Genomic DNA, 26,032 nt, shown 5'->3' on the forward strand with positions numbered 1-26,032 from the left:
TCTTTTTAAAAAATCATTTGTCATTATGGGGCGCCTGGGTGGCTCAGTGGGTTAAAGCCTCTGCCTTCAGCTCAGGTCATGATCCCAGGATCCTGGGATTGAGCCCCGAATCCGGCTCTCTGCTCAGCAGGGAGCCTGCTTCCTCCTCTCTCTCTCTCTGCCTGCCTCTCTGTCTACTTGTGATCTCTGTCTGCCAAATGAATAAATAAAATCTTTTTTAAAAAATAAATAAAAATAAAAAATCATTTGTTATTAAATTCTTAAATATTTAGATTCAACTAATCTTTGCTGTAATAACCAGTCATATACCAAATTTCATAAACATATTTCATTGGATTGGTAATTATCCCCTCAGTAGGCTTATTTCTTTCTTTTTCCAGTAGGTTTCTTTCAAGTGACTTTTGAGTTAAAGGGTTAAAATGAGGAAGAAGAGGGAAATACCAAAAGAATATTAGATAGATAGCAGAGGAAACATGTATTTACACTATGTACTGAGTACATTGTGCACTGAACACCTCTGTATTCAACTCACACTTAATAGGTACATATTATATAATTGTCTGAATGTGTCTTAAGAAACATTCTATTGTTGGCAGTACTTAGGATGTTTCCAGCTTTCTCCTACCATGAACATGATTTCTCTGAATAATATGTACACATGTAAATATATGTATATACAAAACTTTGTTGCACTGTTTTATAATTATTTTTTTTAAGATTTTTATTTATTTATTTGACGCAGAGAGAAATCACAAGCAGGCAGAGAGAGAGGAAGGGAAGCAGGCTCCCTGCTGAGCAGAGAGCCCGACGCAGGGCTCTATCCCAGAACCCTGAGACCATGACCCGAGCCGAAGGCAGAGGCTTTAACCCACTGAGCCACCCAGGCGCCCATATAATTATTTTCTTAACATAAATTCCTAGACCTGAGGTTGCTGAGTCAAACATTTCTGGAGTCCTTGCTTTGTGCTGTAATGTTTTAAGTACGGATATATAGACTATAGCTATAATTAATTAGTGCAGCATCCAGATCAAAATGAAAGTACTGCTAATATATTCAGTCTAACTACAGGGATGATAAGAAATTGGAACACATTAAGGAAAAGTCACCAGGGATAGAAAGGTGTCTACAAACTTTGTCATAGTAGAAGTCTTTCAGATTATAAAAGACATGAATTTCTTCAAATACTTGACTAAGATATGCATATGTGAAACAAAAAGAAATCAGTTTCTATTGCTCCAGTAGATAGAGATGGGGACAGAGCTACCAAAGATGGACATTCTTTGTTCTGAATTGGAAAGAACGTTCTAATATCTAGTGCAGTTCATCAGTTGAATAGCTCCCTTGTAAAAAACCAAGTTCACAGTTACTAAACAACCGTCTGTTCTTTTTTTTTTCTTTTTAAGATTTTATTTATTTATTTGACAGAGAGAGATCACAAGTAGGCAGAGAGGCAGGCAGAGAGTGAGAGAGGGAAGCAGGCCCCCCACTGAGCAGAGAGCCCCATGCGGGACTCGATCCCAGGACCCTGAGATCATGACCCGAGCCGAAGGCAGCGGCTCAACCCACTGAGCCACCCAGGTGCCCCCCAACCGTCTGTTCTTGATGGTGTGGGAGATAATCCTGAGTGAGTATACAGTGAGTTTGATGGTCTCTGAAGTCCCATTCAACTATAAAATGGTTTAACTCTAAGAATAGCTGGAACACCTGTCACTTATCATTTTATTCATTCCCTATTGTTTATAGTTTCTACTGATCTCAGGCATTTTGCTAACAGTATATATTAGAATATAGGTGTTTTTTCAGGAGTATAGAACAGATCATATAGGTTAATAAAGGCGAGCAATATAGATAACATACTGGATAATTCAAATGATTTATTTGGCTATGGAACTTGACCTATATACAAATGCAATAAGATGCTCATTTCTTTGTGTATTCAATTTCATGTGAGTAAAAAAGGGAAATAAGTCTTCAAAAATAATTCAGAAGAATGAAGAATTCATTTAAAAATAATTGGGATTTGATTATGATTTGTATTTGGGGTTTTTTTTTTTTAGCTTTTTTTCTTTTTACTAAAAATACTGTTTAATAGCCCTCTGATTCTTTGTTATACTGGGATGTGTTTTCCCAATTTCATTTTGTTTTTACCTGGTGTAGCATTCACAAGTGAGTAATTTTTTTTTTTTAATAGGTCATCACATGTATTCAGGAGATTGCACAGGGGTGATTGTTGTTTGGAATACCTATGTCAAAGTCAATGATGTGCAACATTCAGTGCGCCACTGGAGTGTAAATAAGGTATATAAGATCATATTTAATACATGAGATTTAATTTTACAAATTAGAAAAAAAATTGAACCACATGACTTTAGAAATAAGACATCAGGACATTCTTTCTCTCTTCTCAAAAAAATATTTTCTCAGGCCCTACAAAGTCAGTTATCATTGATTAATTGTCTAGTCTTCCTGATGGCTAAGTGATGATATAGCAGCTTAGTGAAAATTTGCGTTTTGGCCAAACTTTACTTCCTTATCTTTGAACTCTTAATTTGTGATATGACTTCACTGATCCATTACTGGAATTATGCTAAATGAGGCCCATGTTATATTACCACCTATAAGTAATAACTTATATTTTCTGCTGTTCATTTCTTTTTTTTTTTGACCCCCGTAACATCACTCTAAAAATAGTGTGTTCAATGTTTTGTTAACAGTATTATTTTTCACAATTATGTAATCAAAAGTATGTAATTATGACTAGGGTCTATCATTTACTCACAATAATTGTTTTCACTTGAGTTTTGCCAAGTAGGCAGAAACAGGTGATCTTTCATTTTTGGAATAGAGTGTTTTTAAGGTACCTGGTGTATTAAACAGTTTATTGGTGCATATTCAGTATTTTTAATTAAAAGTATAAAATAAATTTTTAAACCTGGGTTTGTTTTATATAAGTTGATACAGTTTTTCTTATATGCTATATTTTGTTCTTCAGTGTTTTGTTTTTCTAACAGTTGTCCTCATTTGAAAAAAAGACACTCTAAGTGAAAAAGAATTTTTATGAACTTGAGTTAAATCTGTTGAATCTATCAGTTCTATTTTAAAAACTTTATTTTTAGTCATTTTCATCTAGTCTATAGAATTAATGATTGATGGCTTGGGATTCATGTGGTAGCCTAATTTTACACACTTTAAAAAGAACTTTCTAATTACTTATATACCTAAGGGATTGACAAGTTTCCAAAGGCATCTTTTCCAATAAGTTGAGTATACAGTGCAGAGTCTACTATATGTGTTAAAAAATCATGTTTCTTTACCTCACTATAATAACTAAAAGGCAAATTTACCTTCAAAATCTGCAGCCTGGTAGTTACTGGAGATAGTCCAAAATAAAAAGTTAGAAAATGAGCTGAAATATCTTTTGGTAGCTAATTCCCTAGGACAAACTGTAGATTTCTTACTTGGTTCTCTTTAGCCATCAGTGTGAGAAATGCTAAATTATACTCATCTGTCCCTTAAGATGACATGTCCATGTGCTGTGGCACACACTCCGTGGTACAGGACATGAGTGTTGAAACTAAGGCTTTTTTTGTTTGAGTGTGAATATGATAAGGAAAAAATATAGAAGAGATCATTAACAGATACTACAAATGCTAAATCTGGTGGCATTTTTGTCGAATACATGCCTAACACTGAACTTGTTAGACAGTTTTGTGTTTTTTTTATTTTGCACACTTGCATCTGTGTAAGTGTTGCTCAGACCCCCAGCAGTGCATCCCCACCCCCAGGCTGTTGTAGTTCAGTCACTGCACCCCCCATCTGTGCTGTCAGTATTTGACTTCTGTAACAGCTAACAGCAGGCCTTCCTGTGGCCAGTGCGGTAGTGGGGCTTAGCTGCCAAGACTCAGATTGTAGCAGTTTGTCTCCCACCTCTGCTGGTGCCAAACCATCTCCGAAGAGGAGACCCTCTAGAGAAGGAGACAAAACATACTAGGTCCTCGAAGGAGGAGAAGGCTAATTTAGGATTCTGCCTGGGGCTTAAAGCAGACTTGCTTTGGCATCTCTGGACTTCTGTCTAAACAGTTTGCATTTACGGTCTTTTTTCTTTTTTCTAGTAATCCACTCAAGAAGGACCTTTAGTAATTTTAGTAATTTTTCCTATGTAAGATTCATCCAGGCAGATTTTCCTTCAGTATGTAGGTCTTTCTTGACATCATTTGTCAGACACCTCCTGTAGCTACCTTAAGTAACTACCAAAAAAAAAAAAAAATTCCTAAAGGCCAAGGTGCACTTAAGATTCAACTCCACCTGTGACCCACGGCGTCACAGGTGGAGTTGAAGGCATTGCTTCTGGAGCTGTAATGGCCATTAATACTGCTTTACAAGAGGTGCTGGAGAACGTCTTCATCCATGATGGCCTAGCACGTGTAGTTTGACGAGCTGTCAGTCTTAGACAAGGGCCAAGCCCATCTTTGTGTCCTTGAATCCAACTCTGATGAGGTTTATGTCAAGTTGATGGAGGCCCCTTGTGCTGAACACCAAATCAACCTAATTAAGGTTGATAACAACAAGAAGCTAGGGGACTGGGTAGGCCCTCTGGGAAACTGACAGGTGGGAAACCCCATCAAGTCATTGGTTGCAGTTGTGTGGGCATTAAGGACTGTGGCAAAGTCTCAGGCCAAGGATGTCATCGACAAGGATGAATATTTCAAATGCAAGAAATGAACAAATAAAAAATTTGATTCTTGGGGCGCCTGGGTAGCTCAGTAGGTTAAAGCCTCTGCCTTCAGCTCAGGTCATGATCCCAGGGTCCGGGGATCCAGCCCTGCATTGGGCTCTCTGCTCAGCAGGGAGCCTGCTTCCACGCCCCCCGCCCCCCTCCCCCCCCCCCCCCGCCTGCCTCTCTGCCTGCTTGTGATCTCTGTCTGTCAAATAAATAAATAAAATCTTAAAAAAAAGATTTGATTCTTGTTCCTCAAAAAAAAAAAAAAAAAAAAGCCACAAACCTAAAATTACAATCTCAATGAAATGATCTTGGAATATGATGCCAGTCACATACCTTTTTTAGGACAAAGTACAAGTAAGTGCATGAAGAAGTAATCTCAGACTGAAATAGAACTTGAAAGTTAATTCTGTACTAACTCTTGAAGTCATAAAAATTAGAAGCTTTTCTTATATGATGGTAAGCAAAAAAATACAAAGTTAGAAGTTGTGATTTAGAAAGTGCTTATTTGGGAATATATCACAAAAATGTTAATTAAATGTAGCTATATATATGTATATACATACATATATATATACACACACACAATCAGCTTTATTTTCAACCTATAACTGAAGTTATTGGGATTCCTTTTGCTAATGATTTTAAAGAATCCTTTAAATTGCAGTCAAAAATGACTGACTTAAAATAATTTTGTGCTCTAAAAATGGGCTTCATATTAGACAAACTGTACAATGATAATATTTTATAATCTTTTTAAATCTTTTTAGGAAATTAAAGAGAGTGAGTTTAAGGGTATTCCTGTAAGTTATTTGGAGGTTCACCCCAATGGAAAACGATTGTTAATCCATACCAAAGACAGTACTTTGAGAATTATGGATCTCCGAATGTAAGTATATTTCTATATTGACAGGTTAAGCACTCGTAGAATAAGAAATGAGTTAATTCATACTTATAAAATACAGCTGTGGTTCTCATATACACAGTTTTTCCCCTCAGAAGACATCTTACATTGTTTAGAGGCATTTTTGAATGTTAGAATTTAGTGGATAGAGACCAGAGATACTGCTAAGCATCCTACAGTTTATAAGACAGTCCCCCACAACAAAGAATTTTCTGGCTCAAAATGTAAACTGTTCTGAAGCTGAAATGTAGTCAGTTGCTTTTTGTTGTCACAATTTAAAAAAAAAAAAAAAAAAGAGGAAGCCTCTGCCTTACAATATCTTTTATCTCTCTTACAATACTGCTATAGCATAGTACTATGCAATAATATAACAGAATGACACAGCTTTTGATTAATATATCCTTGTTTTTCCTATTTTGTGTTATTCCTAAATAAGGAAAGGAAATTTCCTTAATGTAAAAAGTGGAAGCAGAATGCTAGAAAAGCCAGCATAGTTTTCCAGTGTGCTTTTGTTTTGTTGTTAAGTGTACCAATAAAACAAATGAGAACTCTAGTTTTATTAGATTTCATGATTGTGTTTAGAAAGAAAAATGTAATGTATACTAGTTTATTCTGCAACATTCTTTTAGGGCTAACTCTTAAGGCTTTTGTTTATGTAGAGCTGTTCAGGATACTGGCATCAGTGCTGTGAGAGAATGATTGGCAGAGTAGTTCATCAGGAGTTTATAATCTAGTTACAATACCTCCAAAATAACATAAAACATTTAATTAGGCTAAATTGTGAGATCTTCTAGGAATGGGATCTGCCTTATTCTTCTTTTATACATGTACCCATGTCATGCTTGAGAGATAGCGAGTACTTGATATGTATTATTTTAATAACTATAAATACTTAATAAAAGGGTTTTATCTTTCATGGCAGATAAAGGTAAGGATGGCAGTACTATAGTCTTCTGTTAAAGGCTCTGTAGAGATGCTGGCCTTTGAACTCAATATAAAGGATGGATAGAATTTAGAGAAGGTAGAAGTTGGTTGGGGGGACGGAAAACATGAAAAACCTGGAATAAAATTCAGAGGTAGAATAATAGAAGTTGTGATCCAGTCAGGGTGAGTAAGTCTGCAGGAACATTAATTTCTAGATAGTGCTGAGAAAGAATGTTTTTAGAAATAGAGATTAGTGCCAGGTTTTAAAAGGCCAGGCGTAAAGAATTTGGTTATTCCCTTTTCAACTAGTGTATAGTATTCAGCTTAGACTTCTGCTTGGGCTCTAGAGGCGAGCTGCTTAGTGTCAAATAACACCTTTTCCATCCCTGACCAACTGATGAACCATTCTGAGCCTCTCCTCCTCACTCAAATGGGGGAAAAATATACCATACTCATAAGAGTTTCGTGGGGAGTAAATAAGTTTACACATGTAAAGTATGGCAAGGACTCCAGAAACTTTTCAGCCAATAACCTCAGGTCTGGGAATTTATGTGGAAATAATGATAAAACAGTTAAAAAATACATATACATAAGATTGTACATAGAAATCATGTTCATGGTAAGGGAAAGCTAGAAACATCCTAACTGTTGTCCCATAGTAGAAGAATTCTTAAGGTATGTTTAGACAGTGATATATACCTACTAAAATGAATACATAATCTATATTTTCTGACAAAAAGTGTTGTTATTCATGATTTATTATTAAATGAAAAAAACATATAATGGGACACTGTATGTAATGCCCTCTCTGTAAATAGTACAGATAATAGTACTTACCTGGCATGTAGTGAGCACTAAAATAATGTTAGCTGTTGGGGCACCTAAGCGGTTGGTTAAGCATCTGCCTTCGGCTCAGATCATGATCCCAGAGTCCTGGAATTGAGCCATGCATTAGGCTCCCTGCTCAGTGGGGAGCCTGCTTCTACCTCTCCCTCTGTGGTTCCCCCTGCTTGTGCTCTTTCTCAAATAAATAAATAAAATCTTAAGAAAAAATGTTAGCTATTATTCACAAATAAAATAATCTAGAAGATTATATACCATATTTAATAGAGATTTAATAATATCTTTGTCTAATATTCCTGCAAGGATCCAACTATCTGTTGTGTAATTTCAAAAATTTATCACATGGGAAAAATACAAGAATATAAAAATCTTATACATCTTTAAGTAACCAACTCAAATGCTACTTCCATAACGCAGGCTCTCTCTTTATAGCTAGAAATAATCATTTTGGGGACTCCTGGGTGGCTCAGTCGGTTAAGCATCTGCCTTCAGCTCAGGTCTGGGTGACCATGGCACTCCCTGCTCAGTGGGGAGTCAGCTTCTTCCTCTCCTTCTGCCCCCACCCCCGGCTCATGCTCTTGATCTCTCTCTCAAATAAATAAAATCTTTTTAAAAAAGAAAGAAAGAATCACTTTTATCCAAATCACTTTTTTGTTTTCTTGTGGCACTTTCTACTTCCAATTTCCGTTTTATATTGATGGATTCCTTCTCTCTCCTAAATTATAAACTTCCTGAGCTCTGGGACTCTCTCTTCTTTGTTCTTCATCCCTCGTAGAATGTCTATCATGTAACAGGTTCTTGAAAAATTGTTTGTTAAATGCAAAAGAAGTATTTAAAAGAAAAGGTGGGTTTTTTTTTTTCTTAAAGATTTTATTTATTTATTTGACAGACAGAGATCACAGGTAGGCAGAGAGGCAAGCAGAGAGAGAGGAGGAAGCAGGCTCCCCGCTGAGCAGAGAGCCCGATGCAGGGCTCGATCCCAGGACCCCGGGATCATGACCTGAGCCGAAGGCAGAGGCTTTAACCCACTGAGCCACCCAGGTGCCCCAGAAAAGGGTTTTTTTAATACCTGTCTTTTCAGTGGGTAAGATAGGTTACATTTGTGAAATCTTTTTTGTTTGTAGATTAGCAGCAAGGAAATTTGTAGGTGCAGCAAATTACCGGGAAAAGATTCATAGTACTTTGACACCATGTGGGACTTTTCTCTTTGCTGGAAGTGAGGATGGTATAGTATATGTCTGGAACCCAGAAACAGGTAAATATTTTATTGATCTTAAAACATTTTTAGGTTTGTTTTTATTTTTGAAGAAGTGGGGAAACTATCATTTTATGGAATAATTTCAAGAAAATTCTGATTTCAGGTTCTCAATTATGTTTTTCAAGATGGGAGAGCCGATAGTGGGACTCAGCTGTAGTCTAAATCTATATTAGATTCTGTCTTTATTGTTTCGATATCTTCATGGATTTGGATTTTGCATTATAATTCAAGGTTTATTCTTTCCTTCCCTATAATAAGGTATTAGCAATCTTAAGTATTTTTTATTGTGGTTGACATACGATATTATGTTAGTTTCAGATATACAACAAACATAATGATCCAACAGTTATATACATTACAAAATGCTCCCGGTTATAAGTGTAGTTACTATGTGTCACCATACAAAGTTATTTTACAGTATTATTGACCATATTCCCTGTGCTCTGTAAGAGAAGTACTTAAGATTGTAATGCAAAATTCAGAATATTTATAACCTGAATTTGGAATGTAAATGGGTATACAAATGGCTAAATATCTGTAATGTATTTTTTATTAGAAGTAATTATATTCCTGTCAAAGTTTTGGTGTCTGAAATTTAATAGCAATTTATCTGGAGTGCCTGACTGGCTCAGTTGATAGAGCTTGCCAGTTTTGATCCTTGGAATCATAAGTTTGAGCCTCATATTGCATATAGGGATTACTTAAAAGTAAAATCATTAAAAAGAAAAACAAAAGTTACCTCAATTACTGTACTTCATGCTTTTCCAATACAGTAAGTATATCAGGAAGTTTATTTGTACCTCACCTTTGCTTTTCAAAAGAAAAGTTAAAGCCACATAAACATTTTTAATATCTTTAGTCAATAGTATTTGGTTCACTGTGTTAATTTTCTTCATTTTTTTTCCTTAAGTTTTTCATCTAAATTCCAGTTAGTTAACACACAGGGTAAATATTAGTTTCAGCTGCAGAATTTAGTGACTCATCACTTCATGTACAACACCCATCACAGCACATGCCCTCCTTAATCACACATTCTCCATCTTTCCTTTAAGCATTTTTGACTAGTTGTTTCTCTTGGAGGTTTTTCTCTTACTGTGTTTTGATGCTCTAACATCAGTTTGGAAGTGTTAAATCTCTTTTCTCCTTCAATAAATTGATCTTGGCTGTTTGCTTTTTGAATTCCAGTTCTCATAGGTTCCGCAGACCTCTGCTATAGGCCTCTTTTAGCCCATTGATAATTATGTCTATCTTTAAAGCAGGTAGTACCTCAGTCTCTGGAAAAAAAGAAATAGAAAAATGAATTCTCCACCAAACCTCCCTCAACCAGTGTCTTCAGGTTAAGGCCCTCAGTTCCTCCCAGAGTTCTCTGTGAGTTCTTTGTTATTAGCTGGCATTTGCTCAGCCGTCAGATCTCAGAGTCAGGTACTTCCCTCCTGCTAAGCTTTTTTTTTTTTTTTCTGTGCCTTGAAAATCTCATTGAAGAGTTAGGATGAGAATTAGAAAGAGGAGGTCCAATAGGATGAAAAATAATTAATATAAGAATTACTCGATTATCTTTAAGTAATCAAGGTCTTCATGTATATAATGTGAGCTTTGTTATTATTTACTGTGTTTTTAGTTATTTACGGAATAATCTTCTAATGAGAGAGATTTGAGGTAGTACAAATTACTGCATGTCTTTTCTTATTTAGGAGAACAAGTAGCAGTGTATTCTGACCTGCCATTCAAATCACCCATTCGAGACATTTCTTATCACCCACTTGAAAATATGGTTGCATTTTGTGCATTTGGGCAGAATGAGCCAATTCTTCTGTATATTTATGATTTCCATGGTAAGTTCAATGCTGATAAGAAAAGAATATTTTAAGTAACCTTTCCTTTTAGTCTGAACCAGGAATCATGAGCTTTGTGAAAACTGTCAACCTTTGTATTAATAAAACTCCCTTGAATATATTTTAAGACACATATTAAATAGATTATATTATTATGTGTTACAACATTTTATTTTTCCATAAGCACTATTATTATGGATTTGAAATATCAGCAAAGGTATACATAAATGGTTGTGTCTTTTTGTTGGAATCACAGAAAGGTAATCATCACTTTCTTTCTAACTTTAAACAAATACAATTCACCTAAAAATTATTTGAGAATGTGTTAACTAAATTTAAAAGGTAAACAACATTTGGGACCTTTAATGTGCTCAGCTGAATGTTTAGTTTCCTACTCCTTGTTTTTGTTTTTCCCTAAAGCACAAGGTTGTAATCTATAGTTTTAAGAATTTCTTAGCTTAGGGGCACCTGGGTGGCTCAGTGGGTTAAAGCCTCTGCCTTTGGCTGAGGTCATGATCTCAGGGTCCTGGGATCAAGCCCCACATCGGGTTCTCTGCTTAGCAGGGACCCTGCTCCCTCCTCTCTCTCTGCCTGCCCCTCTGCCTCATTGTGATCTCTCTCTGTCAAATAAATAAATAAAATCTTTAAAAAAAAAAAAAAAAGAATTTCTTAGCTTAAAAAAGAAGGTAAAACATCAAATATCAGTGAAAATAAGATCTGGAATTAGAAATTTAATGTCTTTTTCTACTCTAAAATTACACTATTCTGTCTTTCTGAGAAAAAAATAAGGATATGACCTGGGCACATTTTTCAGGAATAAAATGGTATTTTTAGAATTATTTGGATTTATGCTATTTTCATACATTTCCTTAACTTCTGTCCTGAAATTAGGATTTCATTGTTCTGCACTGTATTTACTCATAGTACTGTCACTCCCAAAATTGCAGTTTGATTTTCTTTACATATTAAATCTTGTTCAAAAGTAAACAGTCATCATTAGTCTCTTATTTAGGATGTCATGTATCATCATTCAGTTTTTCTGCTAAGCTAGGCAGGCTTACATACAATATCTTAAATGCATAAATATACAATTACATACCAATATATAATGTAACATTAACATGGGGTTATTTGGCAGAGAGTCTTAAATTTAAAAGAAATGTGAGTCATTCCACTTATTGCATTAATACAGATATTGGTTAGCAGCTAATTGGTTATTGGTTAATTGTTCTGGTCAATGCTAAATTATTAAGACAGCTAAGTTCTAAACCTGATGTTGTTGATCATTGTATAGATTTTATTATGCTCTTCCAGGCAAATTATATTAGGAAAAAAATATGTAAAATTAAGATTTATTTTGAAAAATTTTTCCTAGAAGAAATAGCTAATTTCTCTAATGCGTATTCAGGCCTGGTGTCTAGTTCAGACAGGCTGAAACAGGCTATCCTTTGTGTATACTCTCACTCTTCACTTGAAGGAGAGTCACACCTAAGCACCCCATCCTCATCACTGGGCCTGGTATACAGAAGCAGGCCGCATGGTTATTTCCTCAGAACCTTTAGAACTTTCACAACAGTTGCCATTCAATTCCTAATGTGCTTTGTAGGCTTTTGAAATTTTCACAAAGGCAAGTGGAAGTTCCACTCTTTATCTTTCTTTTTTCACTATTATTTTCTGTCTTTGATCCATCATCACGTTAGCCCAGTTGGGTTTGCCAGTTTGGTTTTTAGACCGTAGGCATTTAGACCAAGAAGTCCTTTCTAGAAACATAAGTAGAAAGAGCAAAGCATTTTTAGGAGTTCGGAAGCAGAGGTTTTAGGTTCAGTTCTGTTTCTGTGTAGCTTGTGCAAGCCTCTTGCCTTCCTGAAGCTCCATTTCCTCATCTACTAAGTGGCACCGATACTGTCCACACCTGTGCTACCCCGGAGAGCCATTTGTGAGGATAATGTGAGGCAGAGACTGTGAAAGTACTTTGTAAATTGATAAGGACTGCAATAAAGGAAAAAGGTAAAATGTGTTGTTATCATGCTCATTTAACCCATATATACTTGACTTTATGGGAACTGAGGTTTTAATATGCTGATAAGTTCCTCTGTATGAAAGGGAATTGGAAAAAGTGTTTTCCCTCTCTTTTATTCATTCTCTTGGCAGCCCTTTTTAAAAAAATTATGATTAGAATGTTTACCTTTCTGGGTCAGTTGTATTAGAAAATAAATGCATGAAGTTAAGGACATTATATCTATACTGTATTACTGTAGAAAAGGAAAGAATTTCAAGTGTTTCAGAAATTAAAATGTTCAAATAATACACATGAAATTAAAATTATTTTGTGCCATGATTTTCTAACACAATTTTCAGTGTACCCACACCTTTACAAACAAAACTCAAAATGTTTCAACACATTTTCCTAACTCTTTGCTGCCTATTTTTAAAATGAGGAAGCTTAGGAAGAAGTTACATAATCCCAAGCAATCCAAGATTTAGCACAGTTCTTGTGAATAGTATGTAGTCATAAGAAAAAAAAAGTTGTTTTAGACTCTAAAGTGTTTTAGTCATTAAAAGCAAGCCATAATCTTCAAGTCAATAGTATTTAGATTTTTCATTAAAGCCTACAATATTTATCATTAACCTGTTACAGCTTTGCCTTATATTTTACTTATTTTTAATGCAGGAATATTTTCCCCACACTTTCTTGGCTGAAAATAAAGTTTACATGTATCTTTACAGAAATGTTTTTAGTGGCATAAAATTTGAAAGATGTAGAACAGTTACATGATTTTTAAATAGTATTTATCAGAGCTGCTCATACATATAGGTATTTTTCAAGGAAAATGGAGCAAACTCTTTTTTTTTTTTTTTTCTTTTTTTGTAAGTTAAATAAGCTGCGAATGAGACCACAGTGGTAGCTAAATGTATCATCTATCTTTCAGTTCTAGCAAAATCTGTGAAGAGTCAGCAAGCGTCTTTCCCTGTTAAGCATGTGTTCAGGTTGTGGTCTTTTGGGTCTTTCATTCTACTGACTTTTTGCTTTTTTTGGTAAGAAATACAATTTTTACTTTCAGAAGGCAGTTTTATTTGCCTGATGCTGAAAGGGTTAATCATCTAGTAATACAAAATTTAGTCACAGAGTACCACAAACAATGTACTTTTAGGATTCCCATAATAATAGAGTGCTAGTAAGAAGAAACGACTTCTGCTGAATTAAATTTATGAAGCTAGACTTTAGCAGTTAATGTTCTGTTATTAATATTTGTCTACCTCCATCTCTAGGATCCTGTTCTACATGTAGTGATAATCATAACTAATACTTTCAAAGCACTTACTTTGTTCCTGGTACTGTTTTAAGCACTTTATATCTATTTACTTCATTTTTCACAATAATCTTAAGACATAGGTCCTATAATTATCCTCATTTTACATGAGCCAGGACTTGAATCCATACAGTCTGGATTTGGAGACTGTGCTCTTATTTGCTACACTAACCTGCCTTTTTAGCAAATTTCCTGAAATATTAGCTTTTAATTTTCTAATAAGCAAAAAATTTTTTCCCTGCAAAACCATTTGCTTTATGCCTTTCTGTGATTTCTTTGTATTATTTGTACTTTGAAGGCAACAGAGATGAAGGCTTATTCATCTTTCTGTTATCAGTACCTAGCCTGAATACTGACACACAATGAATATACATATAGTAGGATCGAGTGCTAATTTGGGAAGTTCTCAGCATTGATAATCCCAGGTGATGAGCCTAATTTTCCACTAGGTGGCAGTCTCTTCTCTGAATCAATGTTAACTCTCCCTTACTTGGTCATAGTATCTTGGGCAAGACAAAATCTTTATTGAGCATCTACTGTGTGCCAAGTTGAGCAGGACTGTAAAATCCAGAAATCAGACCCAGATTACCCTGCTCTTTTCCAGTCTTTTATGCTTCCCAAGTAGTTGAGTAAACCTCTGGAAGAATTTTAGTTACACTGAACAGCAATCTCCACCACTGACCCTGGATGTCATTTTATTTGAAAAATTCATACTCATTAATGACCACCTACACTGTTGTTGTTGATAGCTTTATTTTTCACACTGTGACATACTGTATTCAAGGTAATGAAGATAATGAAGGTAATAAATACCTTTATGTTCCTATAAAAATTTTGTTACAGGGGTGCCTGGGTGGCTCAGTGGGTTAAGCCTCTGCCTTGGGCTCAGGTCATGATCTCAGGGTCCTGGGATTGAGCCCCACATCTGGCTCTCTGCTCAGCAGTGAGCCTGCTTCCTCCTCTCTCTGCCTGCCTCTCTGCCTACTTGTGATCTCCCTCTCTCTCTCTCTCTGTCAAATAAATAGATAAAATCTTTTTAAAAATTTTTTTGTTACATAACTTGCTCATTGACCAAAAGTCCATGGTGTTTGCAATTCCTAATGTCTAACCTAGTACCTGGTATATTCCTGATGTGCAGTAAGTGTTTGAAGTGAGAATTAGAATCCTATAGAATAGCATTTTCCCCTTATATTTTCTAAAAATATAGAATGAAAGTCATGATCAATGAGTAAATTGGAAGCTAATAATAATAGTGGTAGTAGTAGCAGTTAACATTTATCAAACATTTGCTATGTGTCCTCTACTCTTATGAGCATTTTTTGTACATCCTTCCATACAGTCCTTTCAAAATCCCGTAAGGTAGATACTATTATTATCCTCATTTTCAGATGATGAAACTGAGGTACAGGGAGAATGAAGTAATTTACATTAGGTCACACATTTGTTAAAGTTTACTCAGCTGACTGAGTCCAGAGCCCATACTCTTAAAACACTAAACTACTTAGTCTTTGCATTTCCTATTTCATGAAGTAATTTATTTTTTTTTAAGATTTTATTTATTTATTTGACAGAGAGAGATCACAAGCAGGCAGAGAGGCAGGCAGAGAGAGAGGAGGAAGCAGGCTCCCCGCCAAGCAGAGAGCCCAATGCAGGGCTCGATCCCAGGACCCTAGGATCATGACCCGAGCCAAAGGCAGAAGCTTTAACCCACTGAGCCACCCAGGCGCCCCATCATGAAGTAATTTAATTAAAAGGGTAGCCAGATACTCCTATGATGAAGTGTATTGTTTGTTTTCAATTTATTTATTTATTTATTTATTTGACAGACAGAGATCACAAGTAGGCAGAGAGGCAGGCAGAGAGAGAGAGAGGGAAGCAGGCTCCCTGCTGAGCAGAGAGCCCGATGCGGGACTCGATCCCAGGACCCTGAGATCATGACCTGAGCCGAAGGCAGCGGCTTAACCCACTGAGCCACCTAGGCGCCCCTGTTTTCAATTTTAATATTCAGGAGGAGCCCTTAAGACTAAATGGAAACTTTGGTTATTTTAATATTATTAATAGTTCAGTCTTCTACAAATGTGGAGGTTAATTATAATGCCTTAAGTAATTATATTTTCAGTATAATCCAAAATATGAATTATCTTTATTATGTAGCATTCAGTTTTAATAGAGCCAACTTTATTAATATTTTTGGAACAAGATAATGTCTGATTGAAATTAATTTAGTATGCATAGTTGTCTATATAATTTCATAGTGTTCTTAAAGTACTAATGATGAATGATTCAAAGACACACTCAGTTGCTACCAATTCTCATACTTGCATAAGATTATACAGTAACATACATAATTGATTATAGGTCATAGTTTAAGTATCTATTTTTAGCCTAGTAGAAGAATTAAGAGATAGAACTGCCATATTTGAAGACGTGCTTAAGCTACCTATTTCTTGGTTGTATCCTGAAGTCTGTATTTTAATATTCTCCACATAATGGATATTTTGATTTCAAAGGCTGTGTCGTTCAAGGAATCAGTACAAATCAAAAACTGGCATTGAACATAAACCAAAGCCCTGATTTCCTCATCCAGGGTTTTTTGTTGTTGTTGTTGTTAATGCTTACATTCGTGCTTTTTAAAACACACCAAGAAGAAAGAGCAGTACAGTGCAAAATAGTGTGTCGGGAAAGGCTGGAGTAGGAGATAACTCTGGAGTAGAAGTTAACTCACTGGTAGACAAAGTACCATCACTTTCTCTTTGACTCTGGTCAAGTAACAGCATTTTTGCATCTGTTTTTTAATCTGTAAAATCAAAATATCTGTCCTATTTTATCTCAGTGTTTCATCAAAGGCAGAAATGAAACTAAAGCATGGTGTGGAGCGGGGATACACTAAGAGCTCCTGAGCCAGGCTGCAGTCGAGGAATCCTAGCTGGTTTCTGTAGCTGTGCACACATCACACAGTGCTGCCGAATAGCATTATGGGTGAGGAGTGATTGTTAATGGAGTAGGAAATCAACAGAAGGACAATAGCATGTACTTCAGGGATTTAGAGATAGTTTATTATATTTTGGTGTTCACCTAACAGATTTGCTGAATGATGGTAGATGCTCTTGCTTTTTGGTTGGCTTTGAGACATGAATCTGTTACACTTTCTTGTTAAAAGACTTTGGACAGTTTCATTAGTAACACTGGTTCTCCTTGACATGTTAAATATGCCAAGAAGTACAAAATAACTAACAGGCCCTGAATATACCCGGGCTACTAGAGTCGAAGTGTTACTCAGTAGAAATTCTCTGATCAATCAACACAGTTTCTTAAGATTAGCTGAAGTAGGAACAAGTCAGGCCCCGTAAAATAGTTTAAAAAAGAAAAAGTTTTAAGCACTTCGGCGTTCTTGTCTTAGTCCATTCTGACAGCTGTAACAGAATACCAGAGACTTCATGGCTTGTAAGCAACACAAATTTATTTCTTTTCTTTTTTTTTTTTTTTTAAAGATTTTACAAATTTATTTCTTAACAGTTCTGAATGCTGGGAAGTCCCAAGATCAAGGCTTGGCAGGTTCGGTGTCCAGTGAGAGCTCACTTTCTGGTTCACAGATGGCACCTATTAGCTGTAACCTTACATGGTAGAAGGAACAAGGGAACTCTCTGAGGCCTCTTTTATAAGGGGATTAGTGCTCTTCTTATTCATAAGGGCTGTCCTCTCATGCCTCCCAAAGGCTCCCCCATCTCCCAGCACCACCACTCTGGGCGTTAGGACTTCAACATGGGAATTTCAGGGGGACACAAACATTCAGACCACAGAAATTCTCTACACATAGCAAATGCTAGAGGAAAGCAGGAGGAAGCTGCATAACTGCTGAATGCTAGGAACCTCATTCAATAGACCTACCAGCTTACAGTAATGCTATGATGAGAAATAGAATCATTTGTTAGTAAAAGAATTAGGTATCCAGTAAAGTGACTGTACCCATTAACAGAACTGTGTCCAACAATAGATCTTGAACAAAAGGATTAAGTGTTGAACCAAAAATCTTACTGTTTATATCGTGTAAGAGAAAGAATATTTGGGTTTTTTAGACTTTGCTCTAAAGTCAATAACTTAAGTAAACATAGGTTTTAATAATAACAAACCTTTTATTCACTTCAATGCAAAGGGCCCTAGATTAAAATATCTTATTTCCTCTATTCTTCCTCCTATCAAGATAAAAATCTCCTGAGAAAACCACATTATTTCTTATAATTTTAAGGCCAGAACATACACAAAAGCACTGACTTTATTATAAATCAAAATTTGATTATTAGTTATGAAAACATTTTATGAATTTTTCTAATTGTATGAAATTTAGAATCCCTAATTTTAGCCAATTGTAGGTAGATTTGGAAGTAATTTGATAGGTATAACATTCCTTTAAGCAAATGTAGTTGCCACCTGTAAGTTCTCAGCCCCTGGTGGATACATAGTTATCCTGTAACTGTTACCTCAGTAAGCACATAGCAGTAATTTCTTGTTGACCTCAGAAAGATTCAAACCCCAAGAGGGGGCCGGTGGCTTTGTATTCCCAGAGCCTCTCTAGTGCACTTCTCAAAAAGTGGTGGATGGATGGGGTGAGAGTGTTAAAATTTTGAGTTTTGGGGCACCTGGGTGGCTCAGTCAGTTAAGGCTTAAGTTGTAATCCCAGGGTCCTAGGATAGAGCCCTGTGTCTGGCTCCCTGCTATGCTCCTCCCAGCTCCTGCTCTTTCTTGTTACCCCCCCTCTCTCTCTCATCTCAAATAAATAAGTAAACTCTTAAAAATAAATAAATAAAATAAAATTTTGAATTTTAGCAGGTTAGGTTAGAACTTTAATTGTACGAAGTTAAATTAGCTAAAGAAGAGAAAATGACTAAGTGAAGAAATACAGTTCTTTAATTGCAACATCATACTCCAGTCGTGGCCTATGTAAAAATGTTTTAGAAAGCTTTGAAAGGTTAGAAGCATTGAGTTTGAGGGAATTTCAGAAAGCATCAGTTATGACCTATTTTACAGTGAAATAATCTGTATAGTGTTATATAGATAGATGTATATATTGTGGAGGGTGAGGGAGAGGAAGAACGTAAGAACTTGTAAGTAGCTTCTGTTTCTAGTATCTGAAAAACTAGGTCTTTATCAGTATTTCTGCAGATTTTTATTTTATGGCTGCCTTCACAGCATTAGGAGTTAAGTTAAAGTAGGGTGTTAGTGTGAAACCTTGAAATCCAGTTAGTTGGCTTTTGTATAGAAAATCCCCCCTAATCAACAGAAACAAGTATTCATAATTGTTTGACATTTATTTTTGTTATCTGCATCCATGTAGGCCACTTTAATTCTTTCTGAAAGGCATCATAATATCGCAAAAAATAAATATTTAGACAATGCTTTTTGTTATTTTTTACCAGTTTAAAAAAAAAAGCTCCTTTTTTTTAAAAAAATGCATATTTAGCATAGCATAATACTTAGAAAATACAGTTTTGCAAAATGAATATGATAAATATCAAAATCCCGTTCTCCTGTATAATTGTTGCTTATATCCACGTTTATGTGCTTCTCCACATACCCACTCAGAGCTTAATGTGAAATTGTGGTTGGCAGTAGGTGACTAGCAAGTAAAGAAAAACATGGAGTCAGTAAATGCCATTAAATAGTTAAATCCAGCTTTAATTTCCATTCATAACAACAAAAAACAATAAAATGTTAAAAGGACGGTTTTGAAAAATAAGGCAAAGATCATATAACATAATTTTTGTCTGTTGATTCATTCATCCCTGGCTCATCTACTACTGGTAAGCTCTCCGATATCCAATTCATAGAGCACTTTTCTTTCACAGCTTCAGTTTCTCTTGCTCTTTAAACAATCTTTGAATATTTAGGAGTAAATTGTTGAGAGTGCTGTGAAAGGAAGTCCAAAATATGTACTGAAAAACAGTAGTCAGACCCATGAAAATCTAAGTATAAAGCAGCTACACTTCCATCTGAGAACAGTAATTGGTATTGAGGAACGAACATCTGTCTCTGAAAGGGTGGATTGTAAGCAGGTCTTCTCCCTTAGTAATGGTGCCCGGCACTTACTTCATCAGGTCTGCAGGGAGGGAGTGCCCATTATTACAGAGCTGTGCTTTACTTAGAGTGTGTAAATGAAGTCGGACATGAATACAGTGATCAAGGACCCAAAATTTTTAATAAGTGCTATCTCAGATTCATGGGTGGTGCAACCAAGGTTGTGACTAAAAAAAAGTGATCCTTTTTGTATATTCATTGCTTTATAAACTATTTGCCTCCAATTAATAATATTTTAGCAATATTTCATCATGGCAGTTATACTTCTGTATATAATTTTAGTGTCTGAATTCCCTTTATTAAATGAATATACCATAATTTATTTAAATGAATATTGTACAATTCTGCTGTTACATATTTTTTCAGTATTCTAAGCAGTACTTCAATACACACCTGGCTACTCTTAGGCAGTTTATTTCTTAGGAAAAAGTATTTTGAAGTTCAATGAATCAGTTAAAAAGGCAAAAAAAAAAAAAAAACCTAAAAAGAACCCATCACTTTCTAATTTTCCCTTTTTTCCCCCTTTATTCCTTCTTATTCGTGAGGTTGAATACATTTTTTTATTGGCCGCATAATTATTCTTTTTTTTTTTTAAAGATTTTATTTATTTATTTGACAGAGAGAGATCACAAGCAGGCAGAGAGGCAGGCAGAGAGAGAGAGAGGAGGAAGTAGGCTCCCTGCTGAGCAGAGAGCCCGATGCGGGACTCGATCCCAGGACCCTGAGATCATGACCTGAGCCGAAGGCAGCGGCTTAACCCACTGAGCCACCCAGGCGCCCGGCCGCATAATTATTCTTTTGTGAATTTTCTCTAGTGGTCCTCTGCCCATTTTTGTCAGATTATTTATTCTTAATTCATTTTGTGGGAACTCTGCTTGTTAAGAATATTAATCCCCAGCGTACCTGGGTGGCTCAGTTGATTAAGCATCTAATTTTGGCTCAGGTCATGATCTCCAGGTCCTGGGATGGAGCCACATCAGACTCCCCATTCAGCCCGGAATGCTTGTCCCTCTCCCTCTGTCCCTCCTCCCATTTGTGCATGTGCATGCATGTGTTCTTTCTCTCTCAGATAAATAAAATCTTTTTTAAAAAAAAGAATACTAACTCCTTTTATCACTAGCTTGTCATTTGCTTTTTTTAGTGTGAGCAGCTTTATTAAGGTACAATGATATGCAATAAACTCTGTTTAAAATGTACATTTGGGTAAGTGTAGACATATTTAAACACTTGTGAAACCATTATCTCAATGAAGATAACATATCCATCATCTCTAAGTTACTTGTGCTCCTTTGAAATTTCTCCTTACCTCCTCTTTCCCCCAGGCAATCACTATGAATTAATCTCCATTCTCTAGAATTGTATATAAGTGAGACCATTTATACCATGTACTCTTTTTTTGTCTGGCTTCTATCACTCATAATTACTTTGAGACATCTATATTTTAGATTTTATCAATAGTTCATCCTTTTTATTTCTGTGTACTGTTTAATTTTTTGATAGATCACAGTTTGTTTTTCTGCCTACCTGTTGATGGGTGTTGGGGTTGTACCCAGCTTTTAACTATTAGAAATAAGCACTAAGTATATGCATCTATAGGTCTTGGTATAAGCACGTGCTTTCATTTCTCCGAGGAAATTCCTAGGAGTAGAAGGGCTGTATCCCATTGAAGATGACCATTTAGCTTCTTAAGAAGCTGCCAGACTTCTTAAAAGTGGCTAGGCCATTTAACCTTCCTACCAGCAGTGTGTGAATGTTTCAGTATATCAGTATACTTGCTAAAAATTTTTTCAAAAGATTTTATTTATTTATTTGACAGAAGGAGATCATAAGTAGGCAGAGAAGCAGGCAGAAAGAGAGGAGGAAGCAGGCTCCCTGCTAAGCAGAGAGCCCCATGTGGGGCTGGATCCCTAGGCCCTGGGATCATGACTTGGGCTGAAGGCAGAGGCTTTAACCCACTGAGCCACCCAGGCACCCCTAGACTTGCTAAATATGAAGTGGTCCGTTTTTTCCATTTTAGCCCCTCTCATAAGTGGGCAGGGCTATTTCACAGTGGTTTTAATTTGTTTATCTTTTGTGACTAATGATGTTGAGCCATCTTTTCATGTACATATTTGCTATCCATTTATCTTCTTCAGTGAAGTGTCTGTTTAAATCTTTTGCCCGTTTTTTAATTGGCTTCTTCGTTTTCTGACTATTGACTTTTAATTAACAGTTAGATTTTCTCTATATAAGCGGTGCTCAGTTAGATACATAATTTGCAAACATTTCCCCCAGTCTTTGTCTTGCCTTCTAATTGCTTTCTTGACAGTTTTCAAGAACAAATGTTTGAAATTTTGATGAAGTACAAAATTATCGATTTTTTTCTTATATGGGTTTTTGGTTTTGTATCTACAAACCTTTGCCTAATCCAAGCTCACAAAATATTCTCCGTTGTGTTCTATGAAAGTGTCTTATGATTTTATGTTTTACATGTAGATTCATTTTGAATTATTTTTGTACATGGTATAAAGTGTGTATCAAAGTTGATTTGCTCACATATGAATATCTAATTGTTCTAGCACTATTTATTGAAAGGACTATCTTTTTTACATGGAATTCCCTTTACACCTGTCCATACATGCTAGGCTCTTCTCTGTTCTCTTGTTCTATTCGTTTATCTTTATGCCAAAAATGAAGTGTCTTGATTACTGCAGCTTAATCATAAGACTTGAAGTCAAGTTGTACCAGTCCCCTTTGTTCTTTTTTCAAAGTTGTCTTAACTCTTCTGGGTTCTTCGTATTTCTGTGTGGATTTTAGAATTTGACAATTTCTCCAAAAGTGACCTACTGGAATTTCGAGTGGAATAACACTGAATGTACAGGTCATTGGAGGAGAATTGATATTTCAACAACACTGATTAGTCCAACCATGAACATAATATATTTCTTTATTTTAGGTTCTTCTTCAGTTTCTCTCAGCAGTTTTGTAGTTTTCAGTATGCATGTCTTTCACACCTTTTTTTAAAAGTATTTTTATTTTTGAGAGAGAGAGGAGAAAACAAGTGGAGGCGGAGGGGCAGAGAGAGAAGCAGGCTCCCTAATGAGCAGGGAGCCTGAGAAAGACTCGATACCAGGACCCTGGGATCATGACCTGAGCCAAAGGCAGATGCTTAACTGACTGAGCCACCCAGGCACCCTCACCTTCATCAGTATTTCCTGAAGTATGAAATATTTTTATAGCATTGTAAATGATATATCTTTTAAATTTCCAATTTCTTTTTATTACTTGAATATAGAAATAGAGTTATTTCTGCTTACTGCTCTTGTATCCTGGAACCTTGCCTAAAGTTGATTATTAGTTCTAATGGCTCATTGTTTAGATGCCATTCAGATTTCTTACACAAAGTGGGGCCGGGACCTGAGATTGAGCAAGTCTCCTTAAATATTTTTCTTCATGTACTTCACTTGCCTCGCCTTCACCTTAGCTCTGTATAGATGATCCTATCTGTAAAGAAAGATGGTTTTAACTCTTCCTTTTATACATTCTCTCTCATTTTTGGTAGTGTCAAGCAGGAGGGCACATCTGGTCCTTTTTACTCTTACTTTGGCCAGAGTTAGAAGAACTGTATTACTTGTCATTTGCTTTTTAATTTTGATTATGATAGTTTTTTTATTTTAATGTTTAATGTAAATGTTTATGTAGCAAAATCGGTCCATCTTTTATGTTAACAGTTCTTAACATTTTCTGACTCATGCAGTCCTTTGACAAATAATCTGATAAAAGTACGGATCTGATTTCCAAAAACATTCATATTTCTGTAGTAACTTCAGTAGTACCCAGAATCCCTGAAGTCTGGTCTCTTGTTTCCCTATTACAAATCTTGATTATATCAGTTACGTTTCATGTTATGTATAGAAAGGCCTTCTATTTAAAACTATATAATTAAAATACTTCTTAAATAATCACAGTATATTTTTTTCTCCTTTTTATATTCAAACAGGTGCTTACAAATTTTGAAATTCCTTTATTTTAAATGATCAAATGAGATAATATATGTGAAAGCCTTCTAAAAACCATAAAGTGCAATATATATGCTGTTGTCCTTGTCATCGTCATCATCATCAAAAACATTCACCCTGTTGACTATCTATTCCATCCTGGATAATTAAATCCAAAGAAAGAATTACTTTAAGAAATAATTTAAATTGGGCGCCTGGGTGGCTCAGTGGGTTAAGCCGCTGCCTTCGGCTCAGGTCATGATCTCAGGGTCCTGGGATCGAGTCCCACATCGGGCTCTCTGCTCAGCAGGGAGCCTGCTTCCCTATCTCTCTCTCTCTGCCTGCCTCTCTGCCTACTTGTGATCTCTCTCTGTCAAATAAATAAATAAAAAATCTTAAAAAAAAGAAAAAAGAGTTTAAAAAAAAAAAAAAAGAAATAATTTAAACTATGAAAGTACTCCTACATACATGGTCTGTAATGAGAGAAGACAAAAAACATTATAAACATTCAATAATAGAAGAATGCATAAATAACTGCTTCATTAGATGAGATGTTGTAAAGGACTTAAAATGGTAATTGCAGAGTAGTAAAGATATGAAAGATGTCTGTATTTAAATTAAAAAACTTGACATTTTATTCACATTATGGTATTTTGTATAAAATGTACATATGCATAAAGATTAAGAGGGGTATAGAAATATGAAAACAGTTGTTTTAGGGAGATGGGTTTGTAAATAATTAGTTTATTATTCTTGCCTTTCCTTTAGTTCTACTCTGTATGCCTTTGAGTTTTTATATTAGATACTTTCTGTATACATATAAATAAATTAGGCTCCCATCCCAGCTTATTGCTTACCAGACCGAGATTGCCATGGCCTTCAAGGCTCAGTGATAATACCGCCTGACATAAATCATCTGTGACATTATTTTTTCCTTTTTTGTGTTTTTATAGTATTTTTAAAACTTCCCATTTTGTCAGTGATGTTGTTTTCTTATTATCCAGTTTTTAAAATGTATTATGTAGTTTCTGATCATTTATTTAATGCTGTAATTTCATGGCTTATTTCATTGTGCTTTTGTTGTATTGACTTGAACTAATTACAAATTTACTTTTTCCAGTTGCCCAGCAAGAGGCTGAAATGTTCAAATGCTACAATGGAACATTTCCATTACATGGAATATACCAAAGTCAAGATGCTTTATGCACCTTTCCTAAACTGCCTCACCAAGGCTCTTTTCAGATTGATGACTGTGTCCACACTGAACGTTCTTCAATGAGGATGCAGCAAGTGAAACAGAGACTTGATTCTGTCACAGTATGTATAATAATTTTATGCAGTTGAGAAGTTGGAAATTTTAAAACAGAATGTTGATTATGTTTCACATTGCCATGACAATAAATACTAATTCAACAAAGTAAGTTAATTATTTAAAAATAGGCTTTCTTGTGCTCTTATAATTCCTTTGTGGTGTTTATTCTGACATCACTCATTGCAGTAAATAGACCAATTTAGGATAACCTACATGCTTTCTTGAACTGATACTTCTATAAAAACCAACCCAAGACCTGTTTTGCTGTTTAAAAATGGAAGTGTATGTATGCATATGTACAACACACACAAGCACAACAAACACCAACCTGGGAAAATATTTATATAAAATATGTTAGGAACAGCCTCCTTAATGTCCAAAACTAAACAATAAAGAAAATTAGACCTCCACAAAGAAATGGATAAAATTATAATAAGTACATACTTCCAAAAAGAGTGGATACAGATATTCCTTAAGCATATTTAAAAGGTCTGTTATCTCACTACAAGAAAATAAGTGCCTCAAAAACCAGGTGTTGCCCATAAAACTGGAAAATAGATTATGAAAATGAGGAGGATGCTTAGTTAAAAATATTGTGCTGTTTATCCTGTTATTTATAAATTACTACACAGTCTTTCTCAAAGGTAAGATGTATGGAGAAGCTTAAATATCCTTAAAAATATTTATGCTCTTTGACCATAGTAGTTCTTTTAGTTAGAGTTAGCCTTGAGCTCCTTGAAGACAAAGACTGTGCAGACTTGTTCCTTGTTGTGTTCTCACCTTTTGGCATAGTGCCTGGCACTTAATAAATATTATCCCTTTCTCTCCTCCTTTGATAGGAATCTTGACCAGTTTTAAACCAAACATGTCAGGAGCTA

General features: G+C 35.5%; 1 protein-coding gene and 1 pseudogene across 7 annotated transcripts in view; both read left to right on the top strand.

The window, feature by feature from the left end:
• AHI1 (Abelson helper integration site 1) overlaps positions 1-26,032 on the top strand; it is a 225,402-nt gene that overhangs the window by 55,036 nt on the left and 144,334 nt on the right. For all 7 annotated transcript variants that reach the window (XR_009354625.1, XR_009354624.1, XM_059177484.1 and 4 more), the window contains 5 exons: positions 2,193-2,299; positions 5,492-5,610; positions 8,517-8,647; positions 10,342-10,482; positions 24,963-25,159. Coding sequence is in view for 5 of the 7 variants with exons in the window: in XM_059177484.1 (XP_059033467.1) it covers positions 2,193-2,299; positions 5,492-5,610; positions 8,517-8,647; positions 10,342-10,482; positions 24,963-25,159 (695 nt within the window). In the remaining 2 variants the exon portion in view is untranslated. The remainder of the gene's footprint in view (positions 1-2,192; positions 2,300-5,491; positions 5,611-8,516; positions 8,648-10,341; positions 10,483-24,962; positions 25,160-26,032) is intronic.
• LOC131833268 (small ribosomal subunit protein eS12-like) lies at positions 2,586-4,916 on the top strand (annotated as a pseudogene).

The sequence above is a fragment of the Mustela lutreola genome, chromosome 6, assembly GCF_030435805.1.
Source record: "Mustela lutreola isolate mMusLut2 chromosome 6, mMusLut2.pri, whole genome shotgun sequence".
NCBI classification, from domain to species: domain Eukaryota; kingdom Metazoa; phylum Chordata; class Mammalia; order Carnivora; family Mustelidae; genus Mustela; species Mustela lutreola.